This window comes from Protomyctophum parallelum, assembly GCF_964188405.1.
Source record: "Protomyctophum parallelum genome assembly, chromosome: 16".
Classification (NCBI taxonomy): Eukaryota; Metazoa; Chordata; class Actinopteri; order Myctophiformes; family Myctophidae; genus Protomyctophum; species Protomyctophum parallelum.
The window spans coordinates 37,513,791-37,529,618 of NC_139711.1; the positions used below are offsets into that span (position 1 = coordinate 37,513,791).

General features: G+C 43.9%; 1 protein-coding gene across 2 annotated transcripts in view; it reads left to right on the plus strand.

The window, feature by feature from the left end:
• Positions 1 to 15,828, plus strand: part of nfkb1 (nuclear factor of kappa light polypeptide gene enhancer in B-cells 1) — a 46,366-nt gene that overhangs the window by 10,370 nt on the left and 20,168 nt on the right. Inside the window, exons 6-10 of one of the 2 annotated variants that reach the window (XM_083786487.1) lie at positions 8,426 to 8,577; positions 11,627 to 11,790; positions 11,928 to 12,086; positions 12,723 to 12,827; positions 15,535 to 15,629. In XM_083786487.1, the coding sequence (XP_083642613.1) occupies positions 8,426 to 8,577; positions 11,627 to 11,790; positions 11,928 to 12,086; positions 12,723 to 12,827; positions 15,535 to 15,629 (675 nt within the window). Of the gene's footprint in view, positions 1 to 8,425; positions 8,578 to 8,786; positions 8,818 to 11,626; positions 11,791 to 11,927; positions 12,087 to 12,722; positions 12,828 to 15,534; positions 15,630 to 15,828 lie in introns of those variants that run through there. The other variant, XM_083786488.1, reaches the window with a different exon arrangement.

Below are 15,828 nucleotides of genomic sequence, written 5' to 3' on the forward strand. Positions count from 1 at the left end.
CATTTTGCATTTAAAAATGCCAATTTTAACCTTTCAAACCTCTTTCAATGGAAAAGTAGCCTATATGTGAAATCATTTTGCCAAAGCCTTTATATAATTATTTTATTTTTTAAAGTCGTAACATGAGAAGTGAGTAATGAATAACAACAACATAAGAAAAATCTGTGCAATAGAGTAAACAAATCAGTGCAATGGAGTAGACAAATTAGTGCAATGGAGTAGACAATTCAGTGCAATGGATTTTTTTAAATGCTTACTTCTTTACACAGTTAAATATATCAAACTATAACAAAAAGCTTAAGGAGAATGTCATTCTACCTCAAATACATAGTTTTTAGTGGCTGTAGCCCAACGTAAATCAAGTGCAACTGCAGTTTATCCACAAGGCTCCCAGGCCCGTCCGACTCAGTGCTCCTGCTCCTCCTTCTGGGCTGCCATGCCAACAGCGATGGTTTTCTTTCTGGAGTCTGGGAACTCTGCGCGATGACAAGAGACAACTTGGAGGAGAAATTGCAGTTGCTCCTCATCCTTGGTGAGCTTGCGGTTGTATTCCTGGATGAGGGCAACTCCTCGCTCCGCATGGTCGTTGATGACCGCTATACCCTGCACAAAAGCCGCTGCTGTACAGAAGTCTTCCCGCTCCAGCCAGGTCGTGGGATCGGCGTCGAGGAACCCGTCTTCCAGGCACAGCTTCTGGAAGAACTGTCGTGTGTTGTTGATGCCATATCTTGCAGCTGGAGTCCAGAGACGGCTTGGCTGGGCAGTAGCTGTGGGCGCTTCGCTGGAGATTCATCTCCCTCTGTGGTGTGAAGTGAATTGAGGATTCCCCTCTTCTCCTCCATCGTGACCATGGGGTCGAAGACTGCCAGAGCGACAACCTCCTCGGAGAGGTACCACAGGTGGCCTTGCAGCTTGGTCAGAGCTGCCTTGCCCCCCCCGGTTGACGTCGTCCATGTAGGTCGTCAGATCCTTCAGCAGTTGCAGGTCGTGTCGAGGGGCAGCTGCGGCCTCCGGAGCCAGTGTCCAGGCTTTTGCGTACAGGCGACTGACGAAGATGGCGATTTGCTGCAGGCCCTTCTCCTCCTTCGCTGTGAGCTTGAATTGGCTCCGGAACATCCACACCTTCAGTGCGTAGATGGCTTTGGACATCCACCTTGCGTGGTGCATGGGTCCGGGGGCGAGGAACCGTACTCCTCGTGGGGGGATCTGGCCGAGGAAGATCACAGTCAATTCTAGTACATAGCTCCCGGTAGTCGTCCCGAAGGCCCTTGTGGTTGGTGAGGGTGCTCTGGAACCATTCCTTTTCCACAGGGTCCAGCAGAGGACGCACATCGGGGTGGGAATCACCGGACTCAAACTGGCTCTGGTCGATGAACTGCCAGTACTCCTGGAAGCGCTTGAACATGGTCACATTTGGACCTGACGTGGGGCCCATGACCGTCTTGAAAGCCTCAGCGAGGAGCAGCTCAAGGACATGATGGCGGCACGCGAAGTACAGGAGATCTTTCTTGAGTTGCTGTTCAATCAGGACACAAGCTCCGTTGTTCCGACCAGTGTTTGAGGATGTTGTGTCAAACGACATTCCACCGATGCGCTCCGTGAGGTCCCAGTCTTCGAGTGCCCTGACAACTGCTTTGGCCATCTCGGAGCCTGTTCCGTTCGGCAGCTTGGGGACATTGAGGAGCTGCACTGTTCCATTGCCTGAGACCAGAATGGGAAGTCGTTCAACGCTCTCGTTTCGTGTAAGGTCTTGCATCAATTTCCCATCCCAATGAACAATGAGCATGCAGCCCCCCCGTAGCTCCTCCTTGAGTTCCACACGAGTAATCGTCCGGTGTTCCCGGCGATGCCGCCGAATTGAGCTGTAGTTGATGTTCAGCTCGGAGACGTCATGGCCGAGTGAGTGGGCTGCCGCAGACAGGACATAGACTGCTCCCCGGTCGGTAATCTTGGTCCTATCCAGAGCCGCCGCCACACTTGGCGTGATCACGTTTTTCACACCCCTTGTCTCTGTTGCAGCCCTCCTGGAGCGCTTTGGAGGTCTCGCTTCATCGTCTGCTCTCTCCTCCCCAGTGGTGTCATCTGCAGAGGTGGACGATGATTCCATTTCCACGGAGGTCATGGATGTGTTGGCTTCATCCTCCGCACGCTGCCTCCGTCCCTTCTGCTGCTCATGGCGTTGAGCGACGCGGGCCTCCACAGCAGCTAACTGTGTGTCGACACATCCCAGCTTTCCACGGCGACCAGGTTCGCGCTGAGCCAGCAGAAAGGCCTTATCTTCCTCAATCTTGAGGATGTCCAGGGCATTGCTGGCAGCGACATCGAAAAGATTCTTCGACCGCTTCTTGAAAGCGTCCTCACGCACCGCTTGAGATCCAGCTCGCCCCTTGTTCTGCTTGACTTTGTGAAACTCCTTATGGAGTTTAAGAATCTTTGTCAGGATGGTGTCTTTTCTCTGAGTTGGGATGCTGGCCTTTAACCAGACCTCAATGACAATTGCCATGACAGAGCTGGCCGCCTCCCGCGCAGATTTCTTCTCGGTCTTGATTCTGTAAATCAGTAGTCCCAGCACTTCTTCTATAGAGGGAAGTTGAGACCCAGCAATACTCTCCAATGGAGCAATCAAATACTGACTTTTTGCTGCTGCTGCCATGCTTCGACTTTTTGCTGCTGCTGCCATGCTTCATGGATTGATGACAACCTGAAAAGAAAATTGCAAACCGCGAGAGCTACTGCAACTCAGGCTAAACGTCAAGGGTGGGACTGTTGTTTGGAAGTGATAAACATGCTGTAAATATGTATCACCTGTTAATATGTACATTGATTGGGGATTTGGCTTTGGAAAAACATTTACTTACAATATCTTATAAATAGGTTTGAAAGGTTAAAATAGGTATTTTTAAATGTAAAATGATGTAGGTAAGAATGGTCCTATCCAAAAAATAAGCACAGATTTGAACTCCTGGTAGAAAAACACATAAAATAGACACCCCCCTTGTTAAGATATCCTTAAAATTAATTGTAGCACAGTTTATGCCCTGCCGTAGTCTGGGATCCTCGGGGTGAAACTTCAGGGTCCATGAGGAAGGGGTAAATGTTGTCCGATTGAGGAAAAAATTCACCAGGAGGGTTTTCTCAACTAGTGTAACCAATTCAGGGGGTTGGAGCTTAGACTTTCAAAACTTTGCGTTTTAAGAAACACCCTAACGCGAACAAGATACATTGAATGCGTTTACACGCAATGGGTTTTCCTCCTGGCAAAAAGGCAGCACCCACCGCACCCACCGCCATTATAGGAACCTGACGCCTCTGCCTCACACAATAGGGCATAGCAGTGGGCGTGGTTTTCTGTCACCACTGAAATGATCTGCCATTTATTCTTCCCATAGAGATTTACACAAATATTTCAATATTTCAATTATTTTAAGCCTAGAATCAAGCCATCCAGGATCCTGGTGAATCATGACCATAAAACCTTTGATATATATATAAAAAGAAAAATGCTAAACAAAGGATATTTATTAAATGTAGTATGTCATAATAATTAAATATTCAATTATTTCAAATCAAAGGTTTTACAGTATGCACTATAATACTATGCCCTATGCTATAACTCTGCCCTATAATGCATATAGGGGAAACACTGCCAATCTTTTATCTTCCTACACTGTCTTGTATCCGCCTGTCCGGACGGCCGAAGGCCAGAGACAATAATATATGTTGTCCCTCCTGTGCTGTCCGTCTGTGTGTCCGTGTGTCTGTCTATGAGCAGCTAATCTCCGACACCGCTGGACCGATCGGCGTGAAACTTTGCCCGCACACTCCCAGTAGGCCGCTTCATATTTTAACATTAGGTCATACTATATCTTTTCCCCCTGGATCATACCTTGGCACATTACACAACTCCCCATATTGTGCCTTTTCTTCAAAACACTACTTTGTCAACCTGATTCATGCGTTAGCTACTCCTAGACTCTTTTCAGTGAAACTAGAGCACAGCCTCAGCAAAGTCACAATAAAAGTAGCCTCAGCCTGCATGAAGACAGGTATTTCAGTCATCCTCCACCCACCCAATCACACCTTCTCACCCACCGCCCGAATGTGTTTTGATGTCTGTTGGGAATTTGCTCGCCAAGAATGCACCCATATATAATTACAGGGAATTGTTGAGTGGCGTCACTCACAACCAGGAAATAGCATTGTTTTTCAACTCAGCCCCTGGTCCAGAGACACAGCCAGACATGATGTGTCAGGTGTATCTGACACTACAGCTAGAGGTGAACTTTTTAGGCCATCGGTTACTCTGGTCTTTACAGAAAACATACACTCAAACATTGTGTTAGTGACCCTGGGCACTTCAGCCCATGGAAGGTAGAGGTTGTACGAGTAGCAGTAGTAACCACCTGTAGTATACATCTCTCAGAGCTCACTTGACCTTTTCTTCATGCCAAGCAAGGAACAAATTCAGCTAAGAACTAAAATTATGAATCAGACTATATGCTCATGACAACAACACGCTCAAATCTGATCATGAATGAGGCCCATTGTTATTCTTTTGTTTATGGTTCATTTGGGCTGACTCAGCAAGTGGGGCAACAGAGAGAATGATTTGCTGATATTGGTTTACTTCACCCTAAGCTGAAAGGCAGCCACACATCATGCCGTTTACAGGAACCTGCTTTGTAGCACTTTACTGGCTCGGCTAACCAGGAAGGGGTACCTGCTTACTGTATGTTTGTTTACAGTGATAACTTAATGTGTTCAGTCCAAGGAAGTGCTGGATTTGTATCCTTGTAGGCTTACAGATGAGCATCTACAGTGTAGTTGAATGGTTTGTCGACCTGTCCCTGAGCAAGGATAACCCCTATAGGTCCTTGCAGACTGGACGCGCTTTTCGGAAAACCGGCGGAAAATTGCAGCAGTGTGCAGGGACCTTAACTGCTAGTTATAATGGGTAGATGCAGAGGACAAATTCATATACAGTGTATATGCAATGTACAGTGGCATACCCCAACAACAACATCATCAGCTTCAGGAAAATGGCAGGATCTAGGAAGCTATCAATGTTATCTCCAGTCCAATCTGGGAACCCATCTGCAAAAAAGTACTTTTTCCCCCTGTGAATTTGCCTCTGCCCCTCCTCTTGGTGGTGGCGCGTCTTTGTTTTCATTCCTACTAACAACAAACTCTACTTGTTGTAACTGGAGTTGCCGACAGATTCAGCTGTGGAGCTCTGAATCTCTTGAGAGATTATCTCCAGTCTGGTCCAATCAAGTTTCATGTGTTTTTTGTTTTTAAAACCTTTGTGAATAAACACAATACGATGACTTACTTACTTTGATACATAATAATGTTTTTACTTGATCAAACTTTATAGACTTTTGTTAAGACATGCACACAACACGGCACCTACACAGAACACAGTGGAGTTCCTCCACTAGAACAATTTGGAGTCGATTGCCCTGCTCAAGGGTAGCTGAATTCACAGCAAATCTAGCATTTGAATGTCTTTACTCCTGACCTGAGCTGTCTAACCGCTACTGTTGCTACCAGTGTTAGCTGTTTCTAATGGGCCCCATTTACCTAGCCTGAATCTGATCTGTGCCACATCGAGATTGAAATCCGATTGGTTTAAATGAGTCCAACATGACTCATTTAAACACATCTGATTCCAATCTGGATGTGGCTCAGATCTGCCTTAAAGGCCCCGTTTACACTGGCAGCCTCTTGTGCTTTCACTCTTTGTGCAAATACTGTATAAGCTGCTTCTAAATGCTTCCTGGCTGAGCTCTGATGTTCTAAGTTAATGCAGATCCAGCTTTCTGTGGCTGACATTGCCGTTTTATAGTCACTTGCGAACAAAAATCTGAGCTAATACAGTAAGTGGCTGTGCCTAAACTGTGCGTGCTAACACCAGGTCTAAGCTGACATCAGTCAGATATAGTGAGTCAGAGTTTTCATATTTCAGTTATATTTCAGTTCAAAGGATCTACTGTTTTGTGTGAATGTTTTGATAACCAAAGCAAAGGGCATTTCCCACTCTGTTTGGTCCATGGTTGGTACTAGAGGAACCTGACTTATGGTCTAAATACTAAAGAAGTAAACCACACAACAGAAACCGTTGCCTAACATCAGCGGTTTGTGCTGATGTAAACCGATATGTCTTTTGGCTGATGCACGCCCGTACTGTGATGTCAGGCGTGTGCATGTATGGGCATATTAGTGCACAGTCTGCACACCAGACGGCGAGGATTCAATATAGAAAATGAAGACGATGCTAAAGTAATGAAAATGTTGCAGGTATGCTTTCGGGGCATGTGATTGGTTTCTACTGAGAACCCACCCCTTCACACCAATAGCACGCTCTTTGCGGTTGCACTCGCAGACATTTTTCGCTAAACTAGAGGCCTGGTCTGTAAAAAATCAATCCATCCATTTTTTTTAAATTAATTTGTTAGAGTCAATGGTGCAGCAGACACACTCGGACAGAAAGACAACTTGAACTTTATAGAATATGGGGAGATAAATAAGAGTTGACTGGGTGATAGTCATCGGAGAACACCTTTACCACTTGATGCTGCATACAGATGCAGAATATGGATGAAACAAGGCTGTATGCTCCCTCTTCTTGTCCTGAGTGTATGTATTGCTATACCACACAGTTAATGGAAAATGAGACACTCTTCCGTTCTGTCACAGCTCTACAAAAGTGCATACACTACCACATGTTTTTTGTGAGTTAATGTTAGTGTTTTATGAACTATGTGTATGGAACCTTTAGATTAATAGGACATACTAGTAATGTGACTTGGTGTTTTATTTTACATGAAGGTGCATCATATTGTACAATATACACACACAGTAGACACATTTCAAATCAATTTGACAGTGATCTGGAACACTCTGAATTGGTGTGTGCAATTGTTCACATGAGGAATAACTATGTAGTCTTTGAATGTTTCACTTCTTTTATTGTATGTACTATACATTCATTTACATGGATTTGATTGTATTCGTACTGTATAGCGTGCATAGCTCTATATTGCCTTCTTGACTGTGGGTAAGAGTGAGTCATATCTGCCTAGAAAGAGAAAGTCGGCGAGTAAACATAGATCAGGAGAATGTTAACTTGAATGACATTAAAACTTCCAACAGCAGCATATCATCTTTATCCGGCTTTGAAATTTCTCACTCAACACTGAAGCGTGCCACTCATTTTGGAATGTGCTCGCTGGCATACCAGACAAAAGAACTGAACCGCTCACTACAGGAGAGTTCAGCCAATGGTCTGCCTCTCCCAACGGAGAATTCATTTATTCTAAAACATAAAGCAGTTTGTAAAGGATTTCCCACTTTCAAAATAATGTTTACCATGTTGTCCATGAGTGACCAGCTTGAATGCGGGAAACCTTTGTTGTGGTCATGCTTCCTTCCTCCTCACAAAATAATAAATAAGTAATAATGGCCTCACTTTGACTGCAGAAACCTTTTTGGGTTACAACCAGGGGGGCAGTCAGCCAGATATTTCGTGAAGCCTCATTTGAAATCGGTAGTTCATATAATGGCCTGTTGTGGCGCTGGACTGGACCCAAAAAGCCCCATAGCTCCATAGAGGCCCATGTATTTTGGCCCAACTTCACCTATACTGTATTACCTTAATAAACATGGTCATGAATACTTTCTTCTTCCAGTCACTAGTTTAAAGTCTCATTTCTAATGTCATAATATTCTTTTTGGAAAATTATGGTCCCATTAATTAAAATAATGACCATAAAGTCGCGTATGTTCTGAGGGGCGTGGCTACCGTTACCGTCTATGATCGGGATTCCCCTCCCACTCAAGAGTCTTCTCCTCCCACTCGAGTCAAAATAAAAACCAACGGAGAAGAAGGGGGGAAGTCCCGCCTCGTTGTCTGGGCAGCCAATGGCCAGCTGGACCCAAACGGAGCCAGCCAATGGCCAGCTGGTCCAAAACGGATCTAGAAAGATGGCGATTTACAGTGCATTAGAATGCAAGGGATTTCAGGCTTAATTTTACGTTCATGTTAGACCCGGGGAACGCTTTGTCCATATTTTTTACAGTCTATGGTTACAACCTGGAACCACCAATAATTTTGTTGGCAAACTGTGAACTGTAATTCATGGGCAAAAATTTAAATTCATTTGGTGCCAGTGCCATACTATTATACTAATATAAGATGCCTGCCTGCTGGCCAGTCTAAACTATTCAATCCTGTACATTTCACCGTTTGTTTTATTGTTGGGGAAACATCTTTTCCTCAAATTGAGGATTTAACTGAACAAAGAGGCGTCATTACATAGAGACCTCATTTTGTTGAACATTTTTAAAACATATACCGGTATTATATTTATACATCTGCAAATAAACACATTCTTTTTAAACTGAAATGTGTCCTGTGTTCCAGGTCCAGAACTACCAGGGAACAGCGCGAGTGGTGGTTCAGCTGGTAACGGCAAACTCAACACTCACCCACCTCCATGCCCACAGCCTGGTGGGCAAGCAATGTGACAAGGGTATCTGCATCACCGACCTCCAGGCCAAAGACGCCACTATGAGGTGGGTGGGATAGGCACACACACACACACACACACACACACACACACACACACACACACACACACACACACACACACACACACACACAGGGTATCTGCATCACCGACCTCCAGGCCAAAGACGCCACTATGAGGTGGGTGGGATAGGCACGCACACACACACACACACACACACGCACACGCACACACACACACAGGGTATTTGCATCACCGACCTCCAGGCCAAAGACGCCACTATGAGGTGGGTGGGACAGGCACGCACGCACACACACAGGTTTTTCTCCTATATTAACCCATGTCTTCCACATCCTGACAGTTTTCTGAAAAAGCTATGTTTCTGGGTCAGTCGTTCTTCGATTTTTCAAAAATAGCAGACCTACAAGCTCGTAGCGCGCCACTCGGTGGCGCGCTATGAGCTTGTAGATCTGCTATTTTTCAATAGCTAAAGCATAACGTAATGCTAACACCAAAATGGGTTCCTGCCCAAAATGTGTTAAAGGTGGAATGATTTTAGAAAATGGTGTACAGAAAGTGTTAAAATAATGTTTTTATGTGGCCACACCTGGTTTTCAGGTTGTGTGGTGATCCACCTGAACTGAAGCCACACCCACAGCTGTTGTATGATAAAGGGGGAGGGGTTAGTTATGCTATTGTGATATCACTAACGTGGTGTATTTTGATTGGGCCTTTTGACTCAAAGGCTTTCATTTCAGGAAAAAAACAAAAATACACAGGGAAGACATATTTCAATATTCTAACCACCCCTGGGGGTCTATTAGAGTAATGTTTACTCCATAGACACATACAAAACAGAAAAAGTACAAAAATCATGGCACTCTATCTTTAAGCTATCTCCATCTCTCCTTCTGTTCACCTTTGCTCACAGCCTCGCACACTCTTAATCTCGCTTGTTCAGTCTCTTTGCCTTCTCTTTTTCACTCTAAATTACTCACTCTAACACACAAGCACACACATACATATTCACACTCACATTCTTGGCAGTGCATCAGATGCATAGAGTCACTTTACTGTACTGGCTCTCTTCCAGATACTGATATTTCACCCAGGGTGAATGTTAACCCTGCTTGGTCTGTGTTCTAAGCCAACAAGATGTGTTAGTTTAAACTTTAAGTGTTTATTTGGCCTGTTTTATCCTATCCTTAGAGGCGTCTTTTCTAGGTTTCTAGGTTTTATGGATCTATTAACAAGTGGAAAGCAGGATTTGTTCTGATGCTTTACTAAAATAATATTACATTGCACAACCAATGTAAAGACTTTAAGATGGTCCTTCATATTGGGACAATGATGTGATTTGTTTTAGGTTTGTCTGTGGCTGTTTTCTCTACTGTTCTAGCCACTACATTGACTTCAGACATATCATCAGACATATTGGTAGGTGGAGATCAAGTAGTTCACCACCAGCTCTTTCTTTGACAAATAGACTAATAAAAGAAAACACCTGCCTATGTCCTTGCCTATGTCCTAATCCTCTACCTTGATTGTGAACGTGGCCTTTGACCTTTTTGACCCAAAGGTTAATCATCGCTACGGGGCAGTCTACTGATCACTCCTACCAAGTTTCATGAAAATCTGTATGTGAATTCAAATTTTTGACATTGACCTCGACTGTAACCTTGACATTGATTTGACCTTTTCGACCCAAAAGTTGAATCACTGAGTGGAGTGACTGGAGTCAAACAGACTCCAGCGTGTCCGGCCTCTCTCCCAGTACTAAGCCAGCCTTCCTCACCAGTTTGTTCAGCTGCTTGGCATCCTTGTCGATCACACTGCGGCTGTCTCCCCACTGCAGACTGCAGCGTAGAACAGGATGTACTTGCCACTGCTGACTGGTAAAACAGCCTGATTCTAAATGACGGAGTGGTTGTGCAAAGACTCGCCCGGCAGCACTGTTTAATGAAATTTATTTGTGCGAGTTATAAGTATTCTTTGTTGAATTACTCATGACAAAGTTGTAAAAGTCAACAGTATATACAGTATGTCCATAAAATAAGCAATCAGCACGCGCAGACAATACACTAGTTCTTTCTTTCAATCATTTTGTTATTATTATTTATTATAAAATACTTATACTATAACACGCACAAATAAATTGCATTAAACAGTGTGGGCGGGTCTTTGCACAACCGCTCCGTCATTTAGAAATAGATATATGCGGTAAAACCGCCTCGTCCGAAAGAAGAGCCTGCTCAGTCTTTTTATAGACGGAGCCCAGTCCAGGTTCTCATCCATGTGAACTCCCAGGTACTTGTAGGACTGTACTTGTTCGATAGCTGTCCCTTGGACATTGACAAGCAGACCCATTGAAGACACCATCTCCTTCGTCTTGGAGGTGTTTTGGAGGAGGCAGTTCCTGTCACTCCATTCCCAGAAGGCCTTCGTCAGGTTCCTGTATCCCTCCTCCTGCCCATCCTTGACACACACCACAATGGCTGTGTAGTCAGAATAATAATTCTGGATGAAGCAGGACTCAGAGTTGCACTTGAAGTCTGACGTGTACAATGTGAACAGAAAGGGAGCCAGGACAGTCCCTGTGGAGCCCCTGTGCTGCTCAGCAAGATAGCATCTTAAAGAAAAGTTGTGAAAATGTGTACATATGAGATTAATAGCTTGGGGGGGGGGGTCCGGCCCCTTGGGTTTCTAAAAATGTTGCCCCCTGAATAATGTAGTCGAATCGCCCTGTAGTAGTGGGTTTCTGTTATTGACTATGCAATAGGTCTGAATAAATTTGATTGAAAGAAAAGTTTTTAATGCAAATAGTTCTAAATGGTGTATAAATGTAATGTTGTAAGTATGCCTATCAGTGGTGCGAGGATGAGGGGGTACTTGGAAAAAGATCTCCTCTCCAAGGGGTACCTGGGCCAAAAACGTTTGAGAACCCCTCGCCTAATCAATCATTGGTAACCAGAAGAGTGGGGACCTAACATTGTGGGCACCTCATTGTTAACTTGGCTATTTTATCCTAAATATAAATATGTAATAATTTTGAAAATTCAAAGGCAGTAAAGATGGACACATCTGTTCTATCCCAGCTTTCCCAACCTGGGAATCCTCCATGTGACCAAGAAGAATGTGAGCAAGACCCTGGAGGAGAGGATGACCGAGGCCTACAGGATGGGCTACAACTGTGGCGTCTCCGTCCACCCCGAGATAGACAACATGCTGGGAGAAGTCCGGGTGCCCAGGGAGCTCACTGGTCAGTTGTGTGTGTGTGTGTGTGTGTGTGTGTGTGTGTGTGTGTGTGTGTGTGTGTGTGTGCGCGTGTGCGTGCAGTACACGGTATACGTACAACAGTATATGTGCAATGCACTTACTGCCTGTCTGTGTGTCCAGAACACCAGAGGAGCCTGATCTGCAGTGCTGCGGCCCACCAGTCTAAAGACATGGACCTGAGCGTGGTGCGCCTCATGTTCACTGCCTTCCTGCCGGACAGCGACGGGGGCTTCTCCCGCAGACTGGACCCCGTGGTCTCAGAGCCCATCTATGACAGCAGTGAGTTCATCTTCATCATTATTCTCCACCAGGCCGGAGGCAGGGTTTATGTTCTTTGCCCCGGTCTGTGAGTCCATGCGCAGCTAATCTCTGACACCACTGGACCGGGGATTGTTGTGAAGCAGGCCGATTCATGTTTTGGCCCAATAGCGTTGCTTGGTGACAATGAAGCCAAGACCTGGTAAAAAACATTATTAAATTATTTTAAACCCTTATCTCGTCCGATCTCGTCCTAGGCGATCTGTGATCATAAATGTATCTCGTCCAATCTCGCCCTTAGCAGGGAAACTAAAGCCACATCAGGCTGGCCTGGTTTCATTTCCCTAGCACTGTGAGTGTCTAGCATCCGACTCCACACAGCTTCCCCCCAAGCCTCCACTTTCAGCTGGGGTCACTCCCTTCTCTGCTGCTGTAATGCTGTTGTGCAGCGGCTAGCTACCCCATAGCTTAATTGGATTCAGTGCAATTCCTTGTAGATGGCTAATCTATTTTGTCGCACAACTGTCAACAAATGACATTGGCGTTGAACATGACACAGGTCGTCATTTAGTTCAGCAATACGCTCATGTGTAGAAGTATAAAAAAAAGCGTCACTTCACTTGAACAATACAATTGGTTGTGATTCTGTCCTACCAGAAGCACCCAACGCCTCCAACCTGAAGATAGTGAGGATGGACCGAACAGCAGGCTGTGTGACTGGGGGAGAAGAGGTCTACCTGCTCTGTGACAAAGTCCAGAAAGGTAGGACAGATCAACTTCATTCATTTGTCAACGTTTTACCACGTTTGGGCCAAAGTGTGTGTTTGCTGCTGGCCACTGGCTATAAGAGGTTTTTTCCAGCCAACCAATGGAGTTGAAAAGGGAATTGTATTTTGAGAAAGCTTTTCTGAAAAGGGAATTATATTTTGAGAAAGCTTTTCTGAAAAGGGAATTATATTTTGAGAAAGCTTTTCTGAAAAGGGAATTATATTTTGAAAAAGCTTTTCTGAAAAGGGAATTATATTTTGAGAAAGCTTTTCTGAAAAGGGAATTATATTTTGAAAAAGCTTTTCTGAAAAGGGAATTATATTTTGAGAAAGCTTTTCTGAAAAGGGAATTATATTTTGAAAAAGCTTTTCTGAAAAGGGAATTGTATTTTGAGAAAGCTTTTCTGAAAAGGGAATTATATTTTGAAAAAGCCTTTCTGAAAAGGGAATTATATTTTGAGAAAGCTTTTCTGAAAAGTGAATTATATTTTGAAAAAGCTTTTCTGAAAAGGGAATTATATTTTGAGAAAGCTTTTTCAAAATATAATTCCCCTTTCAGAAATGGGAATTATATTTTGAAAAAGCTTTTCTGAAACGGGAATTATTTTGAATTCCATATTTAAATGGTCTTAGTTCTCACTCATGGCCTTGATATAATGTTTATAGAATGAAGTCAACTCCAGGTTCTGTGCTCTTTGCCTTTTCACACCCTTCCTTAGAGGTTAAATTCAAATCCAATCTAATAATTTCCTGCCTGGCAGAGCATCTGTGAGTGATGTTTCGGTAACGGTGACTGTAAGGCGAGATCTATTCTCAACAGGAGGAAGCAAATGTACTGTATTTCGCATCCTCCCCCTGTCATACGAACGTGGGACAAATCCTGTTTTGTGCTGGTGTGACCTCAACAAAAGAGCATTCACCTCTCACACCCCCATTAAAGTGTTGTAGCTTAAACATTCTCACAGGTAAACCAAAGAGTTTAAATGTTGACCATCTGACATAAAAAGGAAAAGGTCTGTATAACAGCTTGCTGTTCCAATACTTTGACACTTGCAAAGACACACGTTTCAACCATAGTTTTGGTCTTCCTGTCACAGTTGTGAAAGATGACTGTTAAACTGTTAAAGCATAATGAAAGTAGTTTTCATGTAGCACGTATCTGGTATGTACACACAACGTCCTGTGATTTCTTCTGAAAACCCTGCTGGGGACAGGTATAGCATGACATCACCAAGCTTTACACTTTACACAGGGCCACTTCACCCCTTTTGCAACCAGATCTTATTTGAATGATGTTTGTGAGACAAACACTTTCCTGGGGTTTTTACGTGGGTAATATGTGTTTTAAGATATTTTAGTATTTCAAAGTGTCCATGGGCTCCATGATGTCGTGGACAAGCGAGGAGGGGATCTTCAGCGGATTCCATCGTTCTTCCGGGTTCTTGGAAACGCCCCCAGCCGTTTAGTTTTTACTGAGGTTAGGTTTAGGTATAGTTTTACTGAGGTTAAGGTTAGGGTTAGGTTTAGGTGTAAGGCTGTCGATCACAGCGACTGGCCAGTCACAGTGCACCCTCTACGTCACTCTGTACTCAACCCGCTGAAGGAACCATGCTCGCCGTGGACACTGGGCTCACTTCCTTCCCTGACTACAATTCCCATAATGCTTTGGTCCACTGCTCCTCCTTGTGGATAGGGGGAGGGCTGTCTTACTGAGACAACATGTAGTCCAGTGTCCATGACATCATGGAGCCCCCATGGATGCTTAAAATACTGAAATATCTCAAAACACATATTTCCCACATAAAAACCCCAGGAAAGTGTTTCTTGTCTTCCAAACATCATTAAAATAAGATCTGGTTGCAAAAGGGGCGAAGTGGCCCTTTAAATGAAGGAAGTACTTAACGCAGGCTCATGCCCAGCCGCATGGGAGTTCCCATCTATTATGTCTGGATGAGGAAGAGACTTGTTGTCTATTAGTCTTTGTTTGTTATAGTGAACCATAGAATGTGAGCTATAGTGGTTTACCTTTTCATTTGGCAAACTATTTTTTGTTCCTTGTTCCTTGTTTATCAAAAGAACAGGGTTTAACCCACCCCCACCCACAGGAAATGTATTTTCTCTTCTGTAGACACACACACACACACACACACAGCTGAGACACTCATTGACTAAGCTTGGGTACGCACAGATTTTATACTATACTAGCGCAAATATGTGTTAAGAAGTGTTTCCACATGTAGAGTCTGATTCATAATTTGTTTTCTTTTGCGCCATGTACACTGAATCTCATGTCTGCTCGGAGTGTCACACATCATGCGTATAGGCATACTTATTCCTCATGAAAAATAAATTACAAACCTCAAATAAAATGTTTATGCGCTCAACATTTGTCATAACATATTAATATGTCTGTTAAACGATCTATTGCATATGGGCTTATAGAATATTTTTTTCTTCCAGTTGACTCATTTAGTCTAATCTGACGCTGATGCAGTCTGAATGAAATCTATGTCCATTCCCAATCCCGATATAGGATACTAGGATATGCCAATTAAAAAGAGTGATCAATATCACTAAACGGTCAATATAATAATCTATCTATCGGAGTATCGGGTAGCGTGATAGCAGCATTCCAATATATTTTGGATAATCTTTGAGGTATGATTGTTGTTTTGTGCGTGTGTGTGCGTGCGTGCGTGCAGATGACATCCAGGTGCGGTTCTATGAAGAGAATGACTCTGGAGGACTGGCCTGGGAGGCTTTAGGAGACTTCTCCCCTACAGATGTCCACAGGCAGGTTGGTGTCAAGTCCCTACTCATACTGCAGCAGGATTCAATCAGACATTGATTCTTGAGTCTAATATCAAACTTTTGTCGGCATTTGCCATTGTCCCATCTTTCCTACTGGCATCAAAATAGGAAGCGGCGTGGCTCCACTCCTAAAGATTAAAGTAAACATGTTAACATTTATGGGCTTCTAAAAACTGCTAGAATAA